This window comes from Choristoneura fumiferana, chromosome 3 (assembly GCF_025370935.1).
Source record: "Choristoneura fumiferana chromosome 3, NRCan_CFum_1, whole genome shotgun sequence".
Classification (NCBI taxonomy): Eukaryota; Metazoa; Arthropoda; class Insecta; order Lepidoptera; family Tortricidae; genus Choristoneura; species Choristoneura fumiferana.
In genome coordinates this window covers 5275164-5297635 of record NC_133474.1, presented here as the reverse complement: position 1 = coordinate 5297635, position 22472 = coordinate 5275164, and the positions used below count along the sequence as shown (strand labels likewise).

Sequence of the window (22472 nt, the reverse complement as noted above, 5' to 3'; positions counted from 1 at the left end):
GATATTTTTTCTAACTTGTAGGGAAAATCATCTTTTTCGTGGTCTTTAATCAGTTTCGTGGCCATAGGACCACGAAAATGATGACCACGAAATTGAAAAGCTCTTACTTTTGCGGCTCTGCAGTAAATATTCCTATAGGTTTGAAGCAAATGAAAATCAAATATTGGAACAACTTAACTGCAAATGATACAGCACCAGTAAACATTATATTTATTTACCCAATACTTACCAAGTGCCAACCGTAACGAAAAATGACGCTCGATCTTTGACGCAAATCTAACTGAACCTTTATTACATTAATTATAGATAAATAATTATGACTTGCGATAAACATTATACGTTATATTGACGCAGTCTTATTTTCAAAAGTTGCTTATAGTTAAAAAATGATTTACAGGAGGTTTGACCTCTTTTTTTTTTTTAAAATATACTTAATAAGTGTGGCTACGAAAAATGATGGTGTATTTTTGGAAACAACGGGAAATGTAGAAAAAAAAATAGTCTTATCAAATGTCGTAATTTTTTATGTTTGCATGCATGGTAATATCATCATTATGAACATTCAATTTATGTTTTAAACAGCAGTTTTTCTATACCTTGTATTTTTTACAATACTACAAAGTAGATCAGGGATAATCCGAACACTGACCACGTGAACTGACTTTTGTGCAGAAAATTTAAGTTAATTGTGGAAAAAAAAGATAAAATAGAATAAAATGTATTTACCAACAAGTTTCAGTGATATATCCTAAGCAACTTAAAAACAATAAACGATATATTTCTAATTTTATAACTGAAAATTTGAGTCTGAACACAATTGAACCTCTCGAAATAATAACCTGTATATGAAAATGAGATTATATTTCGCAGCTTCATTCTTAGCGATTTATTTGTTAACATATTGTAGCTATGTCTCCACGTTATAGCCCTTACACGTTTTTAGAGGAGAAAGAAAGAAAAAATAAGACACTCAATTGACACTTGACTAGTTACCGCAGGCGCGCCATATTTTCTTCATTCTGTGTTTTCGTGTCGTAGCCTTTACACGACTACCGCTCCTGCGCATTATTACAAGTTCCAATTTTAAAAATTAGAAGTTCATATACGTTACTCAAAAACAAAAAATGGGAAGAAAACGCGTAAAAGAAACACCAGATCGAGAGAAGAAACGTCGTCGTCGTCATATTATCTACTCATCGTCTGAGGATGAACCAGAAGGTAATTATTTTACAATAATTTCTAATTTCTTGTTAGTGCTTGGTGAATGTAATAAACCTAAACATGTGATGCGAGCTACCAGCGGGGTTGTCTTCTTCACAATCATGTTTAGACTATCAAAGAACCGGATGGGCCTACTTTTGGTCAGTTTTACCACCTACCCACTTATTACGTGATGCGAGATACCATCAGGGTTACCTCTGTCACATTAAAAACTATGATACGAGCAAGCAGCGGGCTTCGTTCAATCATACTTATGAGGTCAATACTCGACGCTCACTAGTGCTAAGTATCTTCTGTGATGCGAGCTACCAACTGGGTTCCCTCTGTCACAAAAATATTTGATACGAGCAAAAAGTGGACATAGTTATATCATAATTTTATCTTCTCACACTTACTAGTGTTCAGTGTATGTGATACGAGCAACCAGCAGGGTACCCTCTATCACATTTTTTTTTTCTACACAAGTAAAAAACCAAGGTGTTGCTGTACAAAAATAACTAAAAACGGGGGTATTTTGTCCTTTCGACTTACTTCTTCGCGTTTGGCGTACGCTACCCATGCTTAAGTTGTACAATAAAAATGTGAACTTAGATAATATACGTCTATCCAGATCCTCGTCCTGCGAACGCCGGCGCCATTTCGGACACGTCCAAGACCTCCGCCACCTCCAGCACCGCCACTACCGTAGTTGCCTCGACCAGCAGCACGGCGCCAAATACCATACTAACTACTACCTCGTTGATAGATCCAGTGACAACTGAGCAACCAACGGAACCTGAACTCGATGACGCGATCCTTCAGTTATTGGGTGACGCTCCAAAAACAGATGTTCAGTTAGGCCCAAACGTACACAAAGATATTGCCTCACGATGGCAAGAAATACTATCCAATGGGCTTCCAAAAGAAGTTAAGGAGAAATTGATCAAAGAATATTTGATACCAGGCAACTGCGAACTTTTGATTCCACCTATTTTGAACGCAGAAATAAAAGCCGCCTTACCAGAAACATTAGTTAAAAGAGATGCTTTGCTAACTGAAAAGCAAAAACAATTAGGTATTGCTCTTGCGGCATTGGCGAAGGCCACTCACTCGATGGTCATTAAAGATGATCACCACAAGATCATCAAAGCCATAAGCGATGCGAGCCGTATTCTATGCGACACATTCTTTAACGAGACCAAAACTAGGAGAACCTTCGTGATATCTGCCACCAACTCAAAGATGAAGGAGACCTTATTAGATGCCAAGCGTGATAAATACCTATTTGGCGAAAATGTAGCTGAAAAATTAAAATCGGCTAAGAGCGTCCAAAGGTCTAGTGTCGACCTAAAGCAAACCCAAAAGAATTTTAACCCGAAATTCGCGAAGAACAATTTTTATAAAAACAAACCTTTAAACACGAGGGCCCTGCAGCGGAAGACGAACGGGCGACCGGATGCAGGGAGGACTCGACAGGCTCCAGCAGCAGCAGCAGCAGCAACGCCAGCGACAGCAGCGAGGACGACGCGCCCGTACACCACCCGCTCGACACAGCGGCAGCCGCCGCCGCCGCCGCGCCGCTACTAGATGATGAGGTAACCGCCGGCCGGTTGGCTCATTTCTACGCAGCTTGGCTAACGGTTACGGATAATCTAGAACTATTATCCTGGTTAAGGGGATACAATATTCCCTTCGTCGCGGCTCCCACACAAAGCGACTGTCCTGACACATTACCAAAATCAGACAGCGAACGGTTTTTCTTTGAGAAATGTTTACATAGCTTGATATCCTCTGGGGCCATTTCAAAATGTAATCACGAAGAAGGAGAGTTTATTTCTCGTGTATTTCTCAGAGAAAAACCGAATGGCGACCATCGGTTCATACTTAATCTTAAAAAACTTAATAAGTTTATAAAAACGTCACATTTTAAAATGGAAGATTATCGCACAGCTGCAAAGTTAATCACCACAAACTGTTACATGGCCACAATAGATATGAAAGACGCCTATTTTGCTATACCTATTGAGGAATCCCATAAGAAATTTCTGAAATTTAAATTTAACGGCACTCTTTATCAATTTAATTGCCTACCTTTTGGTCTATCGACAGCACCATTCGTTTTTACAAAACTATTAAAACCTGTCATCCAATTTTTAAGGTCCAAAAACCTAATTTCTGTAATATATTTGGACGATATTTTGTGCATAGGCCGGGATTACGACGAATGTCACAAAAATGTCACAAGTACCAAAAACCTTCTCGTAAACTTGGGTTTTATCATTAATTCTGGAAAAAGCCAATTAACTCCTAGCAGAAAATGTAAATTTCTAGGTTTTATATTTGACTCCAAAAACATGTTGTTAGAACTCCCATTTGAAAAAGTGGAAAAGATAAAATCATATTTACACCAATATCTTAAAATTAAAACTTGCAAATTACGAGATTTCGCGAAATTTATTGGATTGTTATCTTCGGCCTGTCCCGCGATCGATTACGCAAGACTGTACACAAAAATTTTCGAAAGACATAAATACATACATCTATTAAAAAACAAATCTTATGACCAAATTATTACTTTACCATCTTTTGTAAAAAACGAATGCCGATGGTGGCTTGATCACTTAGGAAAAAGACACCATCCCTTTCGATTCAACGATTATTCACTGGAAATATTCTCTGATGCTTCAAAAACTGGCTGGGGCGCTTTTTGTGATGGTAAAAAAGCTCAAGGTTACTGGCAGGAAGAAGAAAAATATTCGCACATAAATTTATTAGAACTCAAAGCAGCCTTATTCGCACTTAAAACTTTTACAAAAAACACTTCCAACTGCGAAGTCTTATTGCGAATTGATAATGTCACTGCAATATCCTGCATTAACAAAATGGGTAGCATTCAATATCCACATTTAGATGAAGTAACCAGATGTATCTGGCAGTGGTGCGAGACGCGTCAAATAGTTGTATTTGCGTCGTATATCAATACCAAGGATAATTATGAGGCCGATTCCCTCTCGCGCTCAAAAAATGTTGATACAGAATGGGAGTTAAACGATAGTTCCTATCAGGAGATTGTGAAGACTTTTGGCACACCTGACATCGATTTGTTCGCAACCAGGCGTAATTCAAAATGCCAAAAATATATTTCATGGAAACCAGATCCCAATGCCATAGCTATTGACGCCTTTACAATCTCTTGGTCAAAACTGTCGTTTTACTCATTTCCCCCATTTGCTATCATATTAAAAACACTTCAAAAAATCATCCACGACAGAGCCGAAGGCATTTTAATCGTTCCACACTGGCCTATGCAACCGTGGTACCCTTTGTTTCAGAGACTACTAATAACCGAGCCTATTTATTTTGAACCTCATCCAAATCTATTAATATCTCCTTTCAGATCGACCCACAGTCTTCACCAAAAACTTACCCTGGTTGCAGGGAAACTATCAGGCAGGCATTATTGAAAAAGTCATTTTCCTCTGCCTCCATTGATATTATCATAGCGTCTCTAGCACCTAATACTTATAAACAGTATGATTCTTCTCTAAAACAGTGGTTTAATTATTGTAAAAATCATAAATATGATTTTTAAAACCCACTGTCCGTACTGTCATTGATTTTTTATCAGAAACCTTTAAAGGTGGTGCAAAATATGGTACAATCAATTCGCATAAATCTGCTATAACTACAATCTTGCAGCCCAATGTCGGCGAAACGGATATCATGAAACGGTTCATGAAGGGGGCATTTCGGCTCAGACCACCAAGGCCAAAGTACAACCTTACTTGGGACCCAAACATTGTCTTGAACTATCTATCTCAACTATGGCCCAACAGTGAACTCAGCCTAGAAATGCTCTCAAAGAAAACTCTCACCCTGCTGGCACTAGTGACTGCACATAGAGTACAAACATTCTCGGTAATTAAATTAAACAATATTCAAATTCGTCAAGATTCTGAAGTTATTATCTCTATACCTGATCTTATAAAAACCTCTTCGCTTAATTCCACTCAACCAATTTTGAGATTACCATACTTTGATATGCGTCCTGAAATCTGCCCAGCTCGATCTCTTACCTCATACATCGAAAGAACTTCTACTCATCGTCGAAACAACACACAAATCCTATTCATCAGTTTTAGATCGCCATACAATAAAGTTGGCACACAAACTTTGAGTAAGTGGATCAAAGATATATTACAAAAAAGTGGTTTAGACGTTTCCAGGATTACCGGGCATAGCACTCGCCATGCAGCCACGTCAGCCGCCAGCAGGATGGGTGTCAGCTTAGAAATTATTAGAAAGACTGCCGGTTGGACAGATGAATCAAATGTTTTCGCAAAATTCTATAACCGGCAAGTTGTCGTTGATCCTAATCAGTTTGCAAATGCAATACTTACTAACAGTACCAGCTAGATATATATAGGTACTTGTCATCTAAATTTCTATTTTTTATATGTATAATTGAGTGATGAGTATACGATCATGATGTACTTAGTCGAAACAGAAATAAAGTTCTGGACTTGAATTATTTTTTGTTTTCATGTATTCTTTTTTTTTTTCTCTCTCTTTCTATCTCTAAACATCCTACAATATGTTAACAAATAAATCGCTAAGAATGAAGCTGCGAAATATAATTGATGATCAAACGAACTTACCTGTACGTGAAGTTCGATCACAATTATATGAGCAGCTTCATTCGATGCGATTTACAATCACCCTCCCTATGTAACTACCTATTAATCTCAACTCACCCTGATCCCCTAAATATATATATTATATATAAAAAAAAAAAAAAAAAAAATATATATATATATATATATATATATAAAAAAAATATAATAAATAATATATATATATACTTTAAACAAAATGAAGAAAATATGGCGCGCCTGCGGTAACTAGTCAAGTGTCAATTGAGTGTCTTATTTTTTCTTTCTTTCTCCTCTAAAAACGTGTAAGGGCTATAACGTGGAGACATAGCTACAATATGTTAACAAATAAATCGCATCGAATGAAGCTGCTCATATAATTGTGATCGAACTTCACGTACAGGTAAGTTCGTTTGATCATCAATTTATGCTCACTAGCACGTTTCCTAATAAGCTCCTACGCAACCTCGCCGTCGCGTGTCATGTAATGATACGGTGTAGGGGGTAGGGATAGAGACCTCTAAAAGTAGAAGGATATAGAGAAGTGAATGGTCATTTAGCTCTTGATTACATGACTGAACAAGGGATCTTTAGATGTCCTCTCGCAGTTATGACGAGTAAATGCTATTTAACAAAAAAAAACTGGTCCAAACCGCGAAAGCATTTTAGAATGGACAATATAGTGATATTAGTAGTCATCATCATATCAGCCATAGGACATCCACTGTTGGACATAAATAGGCCTCCCCCATACTCGTAGACCTCCAGTTGCTTCGGTTGGAAGCGGCTTGCACCCACCGTGAACCCGCGACTTTAACCAGGTCATCCGTCCATCTCGTAATACAATCTGTATAAAACTTTTACAAGCAAAATTTTAATACAGTTCCGTTATTTTCCTTTATAACCGTTGACCTCGTTTTTTCATAAAGCATTTTCCAATAAAGTCTTTAGATAGGAGAGCGTATGTTTAATATTAATATTGAACTCAGGCCAAGAAGACAAATAGATACGTACATATATAACGCTATACATACCTTCCGCAGAAACAACATACATCGGTGAAAGTATTTTCAGACGCGACGATACATATGCCAAAATCTGACGCATCGGTCAGCCGGTTCCATGGTGTAATGGTTAGCACTCTGGACTCTGAATCCAGCGATCCGAGTTCAAATCTCGGTGGGACCTGATACATTTTGTTGCCTCTTAAAAAAATCTTATCTTAATCTCGTAATAAAATTATAAATGAAGTACTTAAATCAGTATCTGCGTGCGTGCATGTGTAAGTTTGTAACTCTTTCACACTAAAACTACTGAACAGATTTGGATGGAATTTAGTACGTCGATATCTGGACTTTTAGGATAACAAATGTGCTACTTTTTATCCCAAATTCGCACGGGATCCCGATGAAATCTTAAAATGTTAAGTGCTAAGTCTAAAAATACTTTTTGCGTGGCTGTTGTTCATACCACAATTTAAGTTTTGCAGAATATTACAGATATTTAAGAAGAGGTCCAGATTTTCATTCTATTTTAGTTATACTGCAGGTAATCAAAATAATTATTATCAAGAGCCTTACCTACTACTATTCATTTCGAAAGACCGTCGGCGGGTCGGATTAAATCCCAGCGCGGGCTTCAGTTGGCCCGCGGGCCGTACTTTGCCCACACTGGGTTAGTTTGATCTTCAAACATAGCTTTGACAAAAAGTTACAAAGACAAACAACTCATCATAGTAAAATTATAGTAGCTAAGTGGCGCTAGTTGACGCATTGTTTATTTGGCAGTATTTTTGTATCATATCCCTTTCATAAGTTTGGGTGCGTTCCAAACGTAATATCTCCCAAGAAATCATGTACGGTACTGAGTACTTTTGAGAAATATTTAAATTTAGTTTGCTTCCTAAGGAAAAATGTATCATAAAATTACAGATAAGGTGACCCGGGGCTATTGTAGCTGGAGAGATATTGTATCTGAGCCGTCTGATGGCGTCGTTTATGTGTTTTGTGTGAAGAGTCTTCTGGCGAACAGTAAAATGGCAGAGAAGAACATGGCGTCGTAAGGACGCCATCAGACGGCTCAGAAACAATATCCCCCCAGCTACAACAGCCCCGGGTCACCTTAACAGTTTTTAGTAGGAATCCCCTGAAAATATACACATTTTCTTATCTTTCTACAAAAGGCGAAAACGGAACCCTTTTATTACAAACTTTTATTTTTATTATTTAGTTTCACCTGTCCCGTTGTCTGTCTGTCTGTCTGCCTGTTTGTCTGTAATCAAATCTTGCAAGTTAAATTCGACCAACTTCCAGTAGTTGAATTGACTTGAAATTTGGTATGCTTATGTAAATTGCGTGACAATACAATAATCTGGTGACATCCTGGTAGTCTGGCCAGGATCGTCTCCACAGGACGGAATTCTTCAATGGCTAATGGTCTTGACTTGAAATTTGGTACCTATGCAAATGTAGTTTGGGTGACCTGACAATACAAGGACAGTCCACAAAAAGTACAGTCAACAAAAAAAGCTTGTATTAAAATGATTTTTTTCCCAAAAACTTATGATCACTTTGATGTCCGCCTGTCTGTCTGTCTGTCCGTCTGTCAGACCCTTTTTCTCAGGAATGCGTGGAAGTATAAAGCTGAAAGTGAAATCAAATACTCAGGTCCCTTTGTGTTTGACGCAAAGTTAACCTAATCCGTTCAAAATTTTTCTTCTAATTAATTTTACGTAAATCTGAATCTGATCAGCCGTCATTGCGAGATTGAGTATCATACATCAAAACTTCAAAACACTCAAATATCATAGGATAGGATAGGATAGGATAGGATATGATAGGACAGGATAGGATAGGATAGAATAGGATAGGATGGGATACGATAGGATAGGATTAAATTTAAAACACCATGTAAAAGCGTATCCTGAATCCTTTGAAGATTCGTCCAACTCGCTCCGGATCCAAAGTTATTCCAAATGCACAGATATTATAGTACTGCATGTCTGACACGCTCCCCCGGCGCCCCAGTTTACCATTGTAACTCGATAATATATTTATCGACGGGCAACATTCGAAAATGGCTCCTTGCCGTCGCAGAAACAGATCGCATTCAACATTTTTATTTTGTCAATATTTAATGTGAAGGTGGTTTGGACGCGGTTCGGGAGCGCGATGAGTCCGAAGATAGATCGGACCAGAAATAAATGGCGTGCGAGCTAATAGCGCTAGACGCCATATTGGGCTCAGAAGCCTGTTCAGAAACTGTGGTACAAAATAATTACTTTAATTTGCTTTGTTTCATTAGTAGAAGATGCGGTAACGTTTAAACACTTCAGCATTATGCTGAGCCATTGACCGACTCGCAACCTGAATATTGTTGTATCTTTTGTTGTAGTGATTTTTTAGTGAGCGTAAAGTTTATAAAATAAATAGTTATACCATATTGTCTTAGTCAGGATCACCGTCATCGAAATCAATGTGGAGGACTACACAGGGTGTAATCGTTAAGTGTAGCCAGGCGATTATTACGTAAATATAACAGATATCAGAAAAGTTTAAATTGATATCGAAAGTACGGTTAAAAAAAGTCATCCCAAATATTAACTTCAAAGCCTCCCATACATTTAGTACGTTGTTCGTTGAAAGGCTTGTTTAAAAGGCCTAGCTCATTTCACCATTATCATATGATTCATGAATTATCAGTTAGGTATCCATATCAATCTATTAATTATCTATTTTAAAGAAATAGTTTGCTACGCTTTCTTATAGTGGTACTGAAGATGTTCTGTGTCCATGTGCTTAGGAATTGTCCATATATAAGTTCTCGCTCACATTCTCTTGCAACTGCACCATCTCGCTTTACACTTATACACATACATGCCTTTCACACACATGTTTCACGCATGCATGTACAGACTTTAATGTAAACTGCACGTAGCTTTTTAGTTTTAATATTATTTTGTCTTATCTTTGATTTAGCCGTACAAAATACACTATAATTTAGTAATAGATTTGTGGAGTATCTAACATTGTAGTTGCTAGAGTGTATACAGTTTTAACTGCACTACGAGTATGTGGGGGATGCTCTACCTACTTATCTGTCTGATTTATAACCTGACCCACTCAGTGAGTGCCAAGATACAGGCTCAGCCTAGTTTGGTACTTACGGGATAATGTTGATCATTTTGTAATCTTATAATTTGTGTTTTAGTAAACTATTCTATTCTTCTATTCTATTCTATTCAATCAATTTTCGTTTTCAAATTTAAATAAAAAGATCATTTAGAAACATTGAAGAGGGCTCGTCAATGTATCTCACAACAAGGGCGTCTTTTCAAGCAACTGGCAGTAAACAAAAAATGTACTTAAAAATAGATGTTAGATTTATTATTGTATCATATTACTACAGTTTTTTCGTGTAAATAATGAATCTTACACAGTTTTATCTCATATGGCAGGCAAACAGCCTCGAGGAACGATACTAAATGTATGGGAGCGTTTTAACTTAATATTTTTAATATTAAAACTTTATTTGAAAAAAAGTTGCTAATGTGCTTTCTATATCAGTTTAAAGTTCTCTGATATCTGTTATATTTACAGAATAATCACCTGGCTACACTTAACGATTACACCCTGTATATCTTAAGATGTATCCTCGCTAGCATCCTCCTGCACTCTCCGTAGAGCGGCAGCGTCCACGGGCATATATTTGAGGCGGCGCTTAGCGACCGGTATAAAATATTGTTTTTTACCAATATCCCGATCGAGGGACGGAGCTACCTGCCTGTATAGGCTAGGAGTCGATGCTGGAAATGACCTCATTTTTTATTTGATAGGAGCCAACGAGAATGCGAGAATGAGTTCTCAAATGGAGACCGCTGATCGGCAAGCGCAGCGTAGGTCGTCCACCAACGAGATGGATTGATGACCTGAATAAAGCCGCAGGTCCACGGTGGATGCTGGTGGCTTCCAACCGAAGCAACCGGAGGTCTATGGGGGAGGCTTATGTCCAACAGTGGACGTCCCAAGACTGAAATGATGATGACAATGAACGAGAATGTGGGTCGTCCAGTGGAAGGCACTGACCGCCGCCCATGAATAATCAGAATATGTGCGAGTAGAGTTAATTATTAGAGAATTAATTATTAACTTACTAACTGAACTAAAACTCAAAAACACACGTTAGAGTCGTTTTTCAGATAGCCAAATAATAAATAAACAAGTTTTTTTTCACAATTAAAGGATTTTTTAGGTTACTAAATATATCATTTAATAGTATCTATTTATCAAAATACTATGTATATAACGTGTTTTTTTGTTTCCTTTGAATAAAGTTTTTTTTACCTCTCGGTAGTAATATCATCAGTTTAGTTAGTTGATACTAAATAATTAGTAAGTGTGCTCAGCTAATTAACGAAACGGAATAAATAAAATTCAGGTTCCACCGAGATTTGAACTCGGATCGCTGGATTCAGAGTCCAGAGTGCTCACCATTACACCATGGAACCGCTTAATTGCTTATTAAATTTATCGAACTCTAGCTATTTTTACAATAGGTTTATTTTGACGTATTTTACGATTGTCGCACTTAAATGTGTATTTTTTAATTGTACAAGTGGTCTTATTTTGCTGTTAAAACTATTGTTAAGTTGTTACGTATTTATTTAAGTTATTTGCGTGGCTTCGATTTTAAAATAACACTTTTAAGAATAGGAAAACATAATTTAAGGTACTTTATATCAATGGCAAATTAACTGCTGCCCGCGATTCCGTCCGCGTAGCATTTATCACTATCCCGCGGGAACTACGCAATGTCCTTCCCCAGATTCAAACTATCAAACTATCTGTATACCGATTTCGTCTAAATCGGTTTAGCGGTTAAGTCGTGATTGAGTAACAAACATCAAAACATCTTCACAAACTTTGACATTTATAATATTAGTAGGATTGTGACACGTTCCCTTATCATCATCATCGTATCTGCCGTAGGACGTCCACTATTTGACATAGGCTTCTCCCATAAGTAAGAGATTTACCATGAAGGAAAACATCGTGAGGAATCCTACACAAATCTGTGAAGCAATTCAATAGTGCGTGTAAAGTTCCCAATCCACTCTGGGCCCGCGTGGAAGAGGAGTCATGTGTCCAGCATTGGCACGTTACAAGCTGGGATGATGATGATGGATGAAGTTCCCTTCTGACAGGTAGTAATTTAATTTATAAGAAAAAAACATGTCTACTGTCTCCTCGCCTATATCCGGTAAGCACCCCAGTATGTGGCAATATGAAATATGAAAAGAACGTCCGTCCGCATGATTGATGTTGTGAATGTTTTATTTTAACTCTTTATCGTGCTCGATATAAGCAGATATGAGTTTTTCTAGACTTTTGGCTTGACATGACATGCTATCCTATCTTACTTTGCGTGATTGGCTGCAGGCGCTATTTATGCTAGCCTGCTAGCCCAGCTCCTGGAGGCAGCCTAGCAGCCTCTACATTGCCGATTTTAGCGACTTAGATACCATCAGGTAAAAAACGCTACCAAAAAAAGGAATGTTACTTTTTGCCGTAGTATTGAGGACTTCAAATAGACTTGTAAATTTTAATGTAGTTCCGGTAACTTACAAAGTAAAAATGGTAAAAAATTCAGGTTCCACCGAGATTTGAACTCGGATCGCTGGATTCAAAGTCCAGAGTGCTAACCATTACACCATGGAACCGATGATGATACTGAATAATTCATGAAACGCGTACGCTTATGCGTTAAATTCAACGTCATTGGTCTTATTTATTCAAGTGTACATAATACGTACGTAGCGTGTGCTAGTAATTGATATGAATAGTCCAAGTAACTCATAATAACTCATTATGATTGGTTATTTGGAGCCTTTTTATATTTTTTATTTCAACTCCAAATTTGTTACTTTTACGGTCATCCCGTAAAACCATATCGAAAATACAAACTGATACAGATGCACAGAAAAACCAGAAAAAGAGACCAGCGCTGGGAATTGAACCCAAGTCCTCAGCATTTCGTGCTGCGTGCCATACCCCTACACTACCACTGCAAAAAAAGAGACCAGCGCTGGGAATCGAACCCAGATCAACAGCATTCCGTGCTGCGTGCCATACCCCTACCACCACCACCACCACTGGACCAGTGGTAGGTAGCTTAGTTGATATTAAAATTCATCAAGAAAGCGAAACTCGATCTCAATGCTTGTATAATCCTGGTTTGAATTATAACAGCTTCCCAAAAGCTTCGTAAAGATTCATAAAGGTTCTCGAATGGAGACGTCCACCAACGGGATTGATGGATGACCTAGTCGAAGCCGCACTCTCGCAGGTTCAAGGTGTATGGGTGGGCCACTTCTAACCGAAGCAATTGGAGGTGTAAGGGGGAGGACTATGTCCAACAATGAACGTCCTACGGCTGATATGATGATGATGATGAACAGCTTCCAGGGGTGCTTAATTTTACACGTGTCGTCAGTGATGACAAGTACGGTTCTGACTCTTTAACTCACGTTATCCTTATCCTTAGATATAAGTGTGAAAATAATTCCGCCCGTCTGTCTATTACTTCTTCACATTTAATCCTTTGAATTGAATTTGATCAAATTTGTTGTGCATACAGCTTAAGGACCCAGAACAGGACATAATTCTCCTAGGATAGCAATCATAATAATAATCATAATCATGTTTTATTGCTCTCACGTAAAGTTTACAGATCTAATTATCGATAATCGAATTCTTTGCGGACAAAGTCACGGGTTACACATTAGAGCACTCTTGTCTAGGCTACAATAGAGCTCTGACTAGGCGAATGCTATGCTTGGTTACCTTAAATTAATTTTCAGTATATTCAGCCCCTCAAATTTAGTATTTCGATGTCTTTACATAAAGCACCAGACTCCTAAAAAAATCAAATAAGCTCAGAAACTAAGCCACCTTCACACTCGAAATAGTGTCCCCACAAACCACGGTCAAAACTGTGTACCAATAACTAAAACACACCCCTAAGGTAAGTTGCCAGAAACAAATGACTGCCAAATAGAAAAAGCGGAATTCCGCGAAAGCAAATCAGTCAAGGGGTTGACACGTCAGGCTGACAAGTATTTACGACCGGCCAGGATGGGAAAAGTTTTAAAAACTAACCACTTTTCATTTCGAACGCAATCTACGGGACGACAAATGGCCCCGGGACATGACCATGCCTGTTTAGAGTTTCATTTTTTTTAGCTGTTGCTCTCTTTCTCGGAGCTTCGGGTTCCGTAGATGATGTTGAGGTTTTAAATTTACAATAAGGCCGTGAACGATCAAATAGTATATTGACGATTTAGGGTTACTCGTAGTATTGAAGGTGTGGGGAGAGGCTATACGATAGAGAGATCTCTCTCCAGGCGGATGTTATGCCTGGGGACCGAAGTCGATGTCGAATCGAAAGTTGTATGATGCGTCCGAGTTGAGAAACTTCGCTGGCGCAATGTAGGATTTGGAGTTTCTATATTTGCTCACTAGATGGCGCTAGGAGTAGCTACTAAGGTTATGCAATGATTGACGAAACGTATGAGCAAGTTTAATTTTTTTCGCGCAGTTTTTTTCATTGCGCCGTCTATCACTTTATTTTAGTCTATTATATTTACGGACGACAATCATCATTCAATATCAATCAATGCGGCACAAAAAATCCGAGATTTTCTCCCCGGTGGTTGCTATTAATGTGGTATAATCGGCGTATCGAAGATTGGATAATTATGTTTATACCACCAATTAGAATACCATTTGTCCAGCTTTCTACAGCTCTCCTCATTATGATATTTGAGTAGATGTTGGTAAAAGTGATGATGAAAAGCAAAGCTGTCTAACACCTAATGAAGGATAAAGTAACTCAGAAACAACGTTTCCTCTGATACTTCATACATGTGACTCGACGTAAGAAGCACTCAATAGAGCAATTCGTATAGCAGGGAAGGGTCAATGGCAAAAGATCAAGAGGACGTTCTCCTACGCGCTGGATGGATGTGCCATCTGTGAAATGCTTGTTTATAGCTATGGTTTATCAACCGCCAAGTTTAGATGGGATTGGGCCGGGCATATCTGTCGGATGCAGCCGTAAAAATGGGCGCACTGCCACATGGTGGGTGCCGCTCGACGGCCACTGACAACAAGGCAGGCTAAGACGTTAGATGGTGAGATGACTTGGATGCGGAAATGAGCGAGTGGTTGGATGTACCTCTGGATAACAAGATGGGGGTAAAGAGGAGAGGCCTTTGCCCAGCAGCTGGTGAGAAATATGGGCTTAGAAATAATAATAATAACTACGGTCTATGCAGGTCCACTTAAACGATAGTGCGGAAGTACCACAAAAATTGTGAGTAAACTTTACGCAAGCGACATCTTAAGGTGTTTCACAAAAGAACCCCAAACAACCCTTACAGAAGTTGTAGCGACGATTTGTACAACCGTCGGCGCGATATTGCGCGCGAGACGAATGGTGCAAGGCGCCCTTTAATAAAATATTTATAGGATCAAGAGGGTGTCTCGATCTTAGCGAAATTAAGTGAGAGAGACCTATTTGGATTAGAGACGATTAAATTCGAGCAAAGTCAACTTTGGCAGTGAATTCACGAATGAGATACTACAAAAATATTAGATTTAAAAATTAAAAATACATAACCTAACCATAAAAAAATCATTTTTAATACAAGCTTTTTTGCTGACTGTACTTTTTGTTGACTGTACTTGCATTGTCACCCAAACTACATTTGCATACCAAATTTCAAGTCTATGCTATTAACCGTTGAAGAGTTCCGTCCTGCGGAGACAATCCTAGCTAGACTACCAGGATGTCACTACTAGATTATTGTATTGTCACGCGATTTACATAAGTATTCCAAATTTCAAGTCAATCTGACTACTGGAAATTGGTCATTTGCAAGATTTTATTACAGACAGACAGACAGAGAGACAGACAACGGGACAGGTGAAACTAAATAAAAGCTTGTAAAAATACGCAAAACTTCAGGTCCCACCGAGATTTGAACTCGGATCGCTGGATTCAGAGTCCAGAGTGCTCACCATTACACCATGGAACCGCTTGATTGCTTATTAAAATATTAACAGCCCATTAAGCGTCAATAAGTCAATTTATAAAGCATTTTATTTACTGAATACAATCAGTACCTACCGCATGACGTTATATTGTTTGATCAGATGTTTTAAATAATCAAAATGAATTTACAGCTACAAATAAAGATTATCGTGTTCTCATAACGTGGTTCCATGGTGTAATGGTTAGCACTCTGGACTTTGAATCCAGCGATCCGAGTTCAAATCTCGGTGGAACCTGATTTTTGTTATATTTACATACTTAATTTCTTAATATCGAATTACAAAATGTTTTCAATAGGTTTGAAATCCAAATTAACGAAGCCAAAATACCAAAACCACAAAATTTCCCAAAATTCTCGCGGGATAAGAAGTAAAGAGGATCTGAGGAGCGCGCTGCGTGCTCTATGTCTAAAACGGTTCAGCGTATAAAAAATTATAACATAATTTTATGCTCTACAATTTTATAGTAGATGCAAGCGTCATCAAAACCATAAGAAGCCAAGTATTTAGACGCGGACATGAGATAACATGAGACTTTTGAGACAACTTTCAGAATGCTAAAATATAAGAGTTTTCAGCCCATTAACATTCCAGGGTTGGTAACAGTTGCATTGTTTATGCGATTACAGTTGCAAGTCTATTAGATAGATGGTGTGCTGGCAATCTTAAAGTGGTATGGCCATATTCTTCTATTACACGAGCCAATAGCAAACTATGCAACTGATCTAAATCCTCGGCACGAGATCGTGACGCATAGAAGTCCTTACTGCCAGCCCTGAGGACATCATCATCATCATCATTGACGACCGAATGGCCAAGTGGTTAGAGAACCTGACTAAGAAGCTTGAGGTCTCGGGTTCAATTCCCGGCCGGGGCAGAGATTTGTATGAATAATACGAATGTTTTCTCTCGGGTCTTGGATGTTTAATATCTATTTAAGTATGTATTTATCTATATAAGTATCTTTATTCGTTGCCTAGTATCCATAGTAGGTACAAGCTTTGCTTAAACTCGAATTTTTAATCCCACGGAAAAAATGTAAACAAAGGTGTTGCCGTTATCAAAAAACATTTGCAGAATTCAAGATATTTTATTCTTTCCACATTTGCCAGAAATCGACTTCCCATTAAAAAACTGTATTTCTTAATCAAGATCAAATATTTTCATTTACTGATGAAAATCTTTACTTTGGCATTTACTACGCTATGATATTTTAATTTACAAAGAGAGTACTGTTTTTGTATGCATAATTTATTTATTGTCCTGGTATTACACCCGGGTTTTTAAGCTGTGGGCCGCTTGACGCGAGATGTCACTCAATGCACTATCATTCGAGACTGAATTCGTAATCGTTTTCCAGTGACTCTTGTTCTGTTATTTTTTTAACTGTCGATATTGTTGTTATATTTTTATTGTACTTTAGTTGTTCATTGTTGCGTTTTCCGTTGTTTTTCGTTCATTTTTGTATGAAAGGATGGACTCCGGTCCGAGTACTTCCCGGTCAAAAGACGACTTGTAAGTTGTCTCTCGTAAAAACGGCTCTTTTATCGAAAATAGAATAAAAACATGGCAACAACAGAACTTTATATAATATGTATTTTTATATTTCTAGCGGGCCCATACCTTGAAATCCCCTGAAATGTCATTTTGACAATGACGAAACTTTGTTTACATTTTTTCCGTGGGATTAAAAATCTGGGATTGGTGTCAAGTGTCCCAAAATATTTATTTATTTATTTATTTATCAAGATCTTTCCTTCCACAATGTTAGTAAATGGTGAGCACTATCTAGGCTTTAATTCCTCGCCTACGTTTGAATCAATGTTCTTAAGATGAAGATAATAATTAATTATTTACAAATCTAATATGTACATTTTGAAATTGAATAAGCGGAAAGTTATTAGGCTAATTATGATAGTATCATAAAAAATGTAGGTCCCACCGAGATTTGAACTCGGATCGCTGGATTCAGAGTCCAGAGTGCTCACCATTACACCATGGAACCGCTTGATTACTCATTAAAATATAGCTAGCTAAGTAACATGATAACTACAATTTCAAGTGCAGAAAACAATTGGATAAATACACAATATCTTTTGTTCCTGCTCAGTGGCTATCAATTATATGGTGACAGTAATTAAATAGTAACCGAATGATCAAATTATTGTAATAAGCAATCAAGCGGTTCCATGGTGTAATGGTGAGCACTCTGGACTCTGAATCCAGCGATCCGAGTTCAAATCTCGGTGGGACCTGATCTTTTTGTATATCTGTCTATTTTATCTTAAAAGGAAAAATAAACTTATTCAGGATAACTTCGTTGTCTCCGTGTCTGTCTAATATGGCCTCTTTTATTAGAAACACGTATAGGTACTAAGTTAAAGTTAGTATGATAGTAGTTTTTTTAAATATTGCAAATTGAAACATATAGAGTACTTTCCGTTTATATAAAATTATGAAATTGGTCGAAATTAAAAGTATAATATTCACTGATCCGCAAAAAAAGCCAGTTTTTAACAGTATTTTTGCAGGATAATTTTGCCAAGGGATAAATATTTAATGCCGAATTGACTCTATTGTACAGAAAACTGCCAAGGTAACAGAAAAATCTATGTGTAAAACGAGTGTTAAATTTTTTGATTGGACAGGTAAGGCACCTTTTACGTTTGTTAGAGATTAGGCCTGAGTCGTAGGGTAGTAACGAGTGTTTTCTTAGAATAATATGTAAAATGAACAATTGCCGGACTGTTAGAACTTTGCAATTCTTGTAGAGGTCAATAGTCGGATAAAGAAACGGTAGGAAAGAACTCACTTTGAGGATAGCTCTTTGGGCCCTTTCCAGTTGCAATAATTAAGATGAAGATAATAATTAATTATTTACAAATCTAATATGTACATTTTGAAATTGAATAAGCGGAAAGTTATTAGTCTAATTATGATAGTATCATAAAAAATGTAGGTTCCACCGAGATTTGAACTCGGATCGCTGGATTCAGAGTCCAGAGTGCTCACCATTACACCATGGAACCGCTTGGTTGCTTATTAAAATATAGCTAGCTAAGTAACATGATAACTACAATTTCAAGTGCAGAAAACAATTGGATAAATACACAATATCTTTTGTTCCTGCTCAGTGGCTATCAATTATATGGTGACAGTAATTAAATAGTAACCGAATGATCAAATTATTGTAATAAGCAATCAAGCGGTTCCATGGTGTAATGGTGAGCACTCTGGACTCTGAATCCAGCGATCCGAGTTCAAATCTCGGTGGGACCTGATCTTTTTGTATATCTGTCTATTTTATCTTAAAAGGAAAAATAAACTTATTCAGGATAACTTCGTTGTCTCCGTGTCTGTCTAATATGGCCTCTTTTCTTAGAAACACGTATAGGTACTAAATTAAAGTTAGTATGAAAGTAGTTTTTTTTAAATCTTACAAGTTGAAACATATAGAGTACTTTCCGTTTACATAAAATTATGAAATTGGTCGAAATTAAAAGTATAATATTCACTGATCCGCAAAAATACTTAGGTATTTGTTTATGAAATATGTTTGGGAAGAACTGGATGCAAAGGGCACAAAAGTGATAGGAATGGCATGCATTAGAACAGACACTCAGTGTTGGATTGATAGTTGTTGTGGTTGACGACAAAGAAGAAGATCTGCATTAAAGTCTGTGTTCCCTGTCTCCATATTATAACTTTTTCCCAAACACCTATTTATCCAATAGCCACTTCATGGGTTAACCCTAGAACAATCGAAAACGCACCCCTTGTGAACCCTTCCCATAATGCGAGCACTACTACACACCTTGTATGCTGTAGTATTTTGAACCTTTGTTATAATAACAATTTGGTAGAAATTCGCTTATGGCGATAGTAGTAGTTACTCTTGGGAAATTGCGGGTGTGCCAATAGGGTTGTCACTCTGCAAGATGAAGCCTCCGATGGAGGAAATCTTAATCCAATACGAGGCGACAGCGAATGATTTATACTGCGTCGATCAGGGTGCTAAGAGGGAGTTTTTTGGGGAACGTCAAAATTTGCTGATTTTTTTCACGTGACACCTAACTAGAAACTAAGATTGGACTACATACAGCTCATTTATAATTTTAATTGCTTTGTTTGTCACGTATTTCTTTTTATATATTCTCAATTAAAATTATATTATACTATTGCCTAATCAGTAACGGAAAAAATGAAAATAAACTCTCGTCTTAGGCGTACTCGTAAATTTCACTTTGTGTACTAGAGCATAAAAAGTCATTGCTAAACATGTACCTATAATCTAAAAAACTTAGTTACGGACTTCAAAATAATAATAATAATAATTGTATAAGTAACGTTAGAAATACCGTTTTTTAAAGTCCGTAACTTCATTTTGGAAGAACCTTTTATATTGTTTTAATAAATGATCTTAATTCTTGATTATCTTTTACACACTACGAGTAAGGGCCTAAGATTCTTAAAAAAAAACCTATTGAATATTTCCTCAAAGTTGACGGAGGTCAAAAACAAAATGGTGCATACCATCTTAGCGCTCCAGCCAGCAATACACTCAGCGCGGGCACCTGAGCGCAATCTCATTACGCCTCCTGCTCGTGTCGGGCTAATACCGACGAAAGGATTTCTCCCATCGACGTGTCTTTTTAAGGTTTTGATACGTATAAAAAATACATACACTTGCACAATCTTTCAGCAGGTTTTGTTTGAGGCAAACGCCAAAGCAAAAAAGGCCGCGGTATTCTAGTGGTTGGACTGACCCACCCATGGCCTCTCAAGTAGGAGATTTTACCTCTGAGTTTTTCGTAATTTATGTGCGAAATGACAATAGAAATGTACAATGCTTAACGCTGAAGGAAAATCATATAGATAACCGTTGGGGAGAAAAGTCTTCGAGTGGCGACCACGAACCGGAAGGCTAAGCATGGTAGGTCTCCTACTAAATGGACCGACGACTTTGTGAGATTTGTTGGAACCCGTTGAATGCAAGTGGCAATTAAATTGCCACAATGAACGACAAATTTTGTCGTTCATTGTGGCGTTTTAAGGTGGTGGCCTTCGTTTAGCGGTGGACGTCTTCCAGCTGATGTTGACGATGATCATAACGGTAAAGAAAAAGAGTCGAGAAGCAGTGCAATGGTGTGTGTGATGTAAGATGTTAAGTATTTTTTATGTCAGAAGAAAAACTAGTGACAATCGTTTTTAATGATATTGTTATTGATTATTCACGAATGTTTAGTTAAGTTTGCTTTTCGAAGACTGAGGGGATTTACCGAAATTGTACAACTAATGATTTGGCCATGGAATCTCAATAACAAGGCGCAAAGTACATTTACTCCTACTGTCAGGTCGTTATGTTAATTGTTTTCTATTCTTATTTTAGATTACCCTTTAAGTTAGGTACAGTCCCTTTTTAAAAATGTATTTAAGCTAATCTCATCTTAATGGATTTTAATAAAAATCCTTTATTTGTAATTTAATTATCTTCAAGGCCGTCTCCTATCTGAATGGCCTCACGCGTTCCATTTCCCTGGACCCCCCTTCCTAGTTCTTACCTTAAAACTTAAGATCCGTTATTGTGTTTGTTCGTTCATTTATAATTTATAACACTACTGCAAAGTCAAAATCCTAGGATCAAGGCACAGGTTCCCTGTCCGACGGCCGAGAGACAATTTCCGCTCGTCGCCCGCGCATATGCACAAGCCAGGGGTACACAGGACGTCGAAAAAGCATCTATATTTCAAAAACTCTTTATACCATTCAAATTGGCAGACCCCATTGAAAATAAATAATAAAAAAATAAACATCATAGGACACTTGACACCAATTGACCTAGTCCCAAACTAAGCAAGGCTTGTACTATGGATACTTATAGGGAACGTATAAACATACTTATATAGATAAATAAATACATAAAGTAGATTATTACTTACTATTTGTTAAAATTTCATATTTAGGTGTTGCTTAAGGCGCGCTTATAGAAGAATTTTCGGTATTTGAGGGGGTGAAGCAGACGACGCGGTGGAGGCGAATGCGGGGCGCCTCGCGCGTCTGTCACGCAGCCCGTTGACGGCCTTATTCTGTTTGTATCCGTATTCTGGTTAATGTGAATTCCGGATTTTTTCTTAAAATTATAATTACACATTTTTTTGGTTTAATTAAGAAAATCTTCGTTTAATATGAATAGTCTTGGTAATAAACAAATTATTTATGCCTCTTCATGCCCACAGTTTGATTTGTAACGTAGGTAATGGATAGACATTTAGACTGAATAGGTCGATAGATAGATATGATGAAAAGGATATAAAGGTAAATCAATACAAATAAAAAACATTTTTATTTCAATCTGAAAATCTAGATTACAAGCTAGGCAAATCTATACATATAATAATAAAACAGTAAAGAAAAAGTTGTCTGTTCACTTTTACGAAATGAAATGAAATCATTTATTCAGTAAATAGGCCGCAATGGGCACTTTTACACGTCATTTTTAAAACTTCCA

The 22472-nt window shown here is 37.4% G+C and overlaps 1 protein-coding gene and 9 non-coding genes across 10 annotated transcripts; 5 read left to right on the top strand and 5 right to left on the bottom strand.

The window, feature by feature from the left end:
• The first annotated feature begins 878 nt into the window (after positions 1-878).
• On the top strand, positions 879-5954 carry LOC141426185 (uncharacterized). The gene is made up of 2 exons (XM_074085042.1): positions 879-1218; positions 1832-5954. The coding sequence occupies exons 1-2, from the start codon at positions 1125-1127 to the stop codon at positions 2785-2787; spliced, it is 1050 nt and encodes a 349-aa protein (XP_073941143.1). The 5' UTR covers positions 879-1124; the 3' UTR covers positions 2788-5954.
• A 1014-nt stretch (positions 5955-6968) lies between these two features.
• Positions 6969-7040, top strand: TRNAQ-CUG (transfer RNA glutamine (anticodon CUG)). Its single transcript has one exon. It is a non-coding gene; the product is annotated as a tRNA-Gln (tRNA).
• A 4246-nt stretch (positions 7041-11286) lies between these two features.
• TRNAQ-CUG (transfer RNA glutamine (anticodon CUG)) lies at positions 11287-11358 on the bottom strand. Its single transcript has one exon. It is a non-coding gene; the product is annotated as a tRNA-Gln (tRNA).
• Positions 11359-12498: 1140 nt separating this feature from the next.
• TRNAQ-UUG (transfer RNA glutamine (anticodon UUG)) lies at positions 12499-12570 on the bottom strand. Its single transcript has one exon. It is a non-coding gene; the product is annotated as a tRNA-Gln (tRNA).
• Positions 12571-15876: 3306 nt separating this feature from the next.
• Positions 15877-15948, bottom strand: TRNAQ-CUG (transfer RNA glutamine (anticodon CUG)). Its single transcript has one exon. It is a non-coding gene; the product is annotated as a tRNA-Gln (tRNA).
• Positions 15949-16129: 181 nt separating this feature from the next.
• Positions 16130-16201, top strand: TRNAQ-UUG (transfer RNA glutamine (anticodon UUG)). The gene has a single exon. It is a non-coding gene; the product is annotated as a tRNA-Gln (tRNA).
• Positions 16202-17897: 1696 nt separating this feature from the next.
• TRNAQ-CUG (transfer RNA glutamine (anticodon CUG)) lies at positions 17898-17969 on the bottom strand. Its single transcript has one exon. It is a non-coding gene; the product is annotated as a tRNA-Gln (tRNA).
• Positions 17970-18147: 178 nt separating this feature from the next.
• Positions 18148-18219, top strand: TRNAQ-CUG (transfer RNA glutamine (anticodon CUG)). Its single transcript has one exon. It is a non-coding gene; the product is annotated as a tRNA-Gln (tRNA).
• Positions 18220-18921: 702 nt separating this feature from the next.
• TRNAQ-CUG (transfer RNA glutamine (anticodon CUG)) lies at positions 18922-18993 on the bottom strand. The gene has a single exon. It is a non-coding gene; the product is annotated as a tRNA-Gln (tRNA).
• Positions 18994-19171: 178 nt separating this feature from the next.
• On the top strand, positions 19172-19243 carry TRNAQ-CUG (transfer RNA glutamine (anticodon CUG)). Its single transcript has one exon. It is a non-coding gene; the product is annotated as a tRNA-Gln (tRNA).
• The last annotated feature ends 3229 nt before the right edge of the window (positions 19244-22472 follow it).

What these genes read in the sequence shown, in the direction of transcription:
- LOC141426185 (XM_074085042.1), top strand. Translation starts at nt 1,125, where the DNA reads ATGGGAAGAAAACGCGTAAAAGAAACACCAGATCGAGAGAAGAAACGT. An exon ending in GTCTGAGGATGAACCAGAAG is followed by an intron (nt 1,219 to 1,831) that starts GTAATTATTTTA and finishes ACGTCTATCCAG; the next exon opens with ATCCTCGTCCTGCGAACGCC.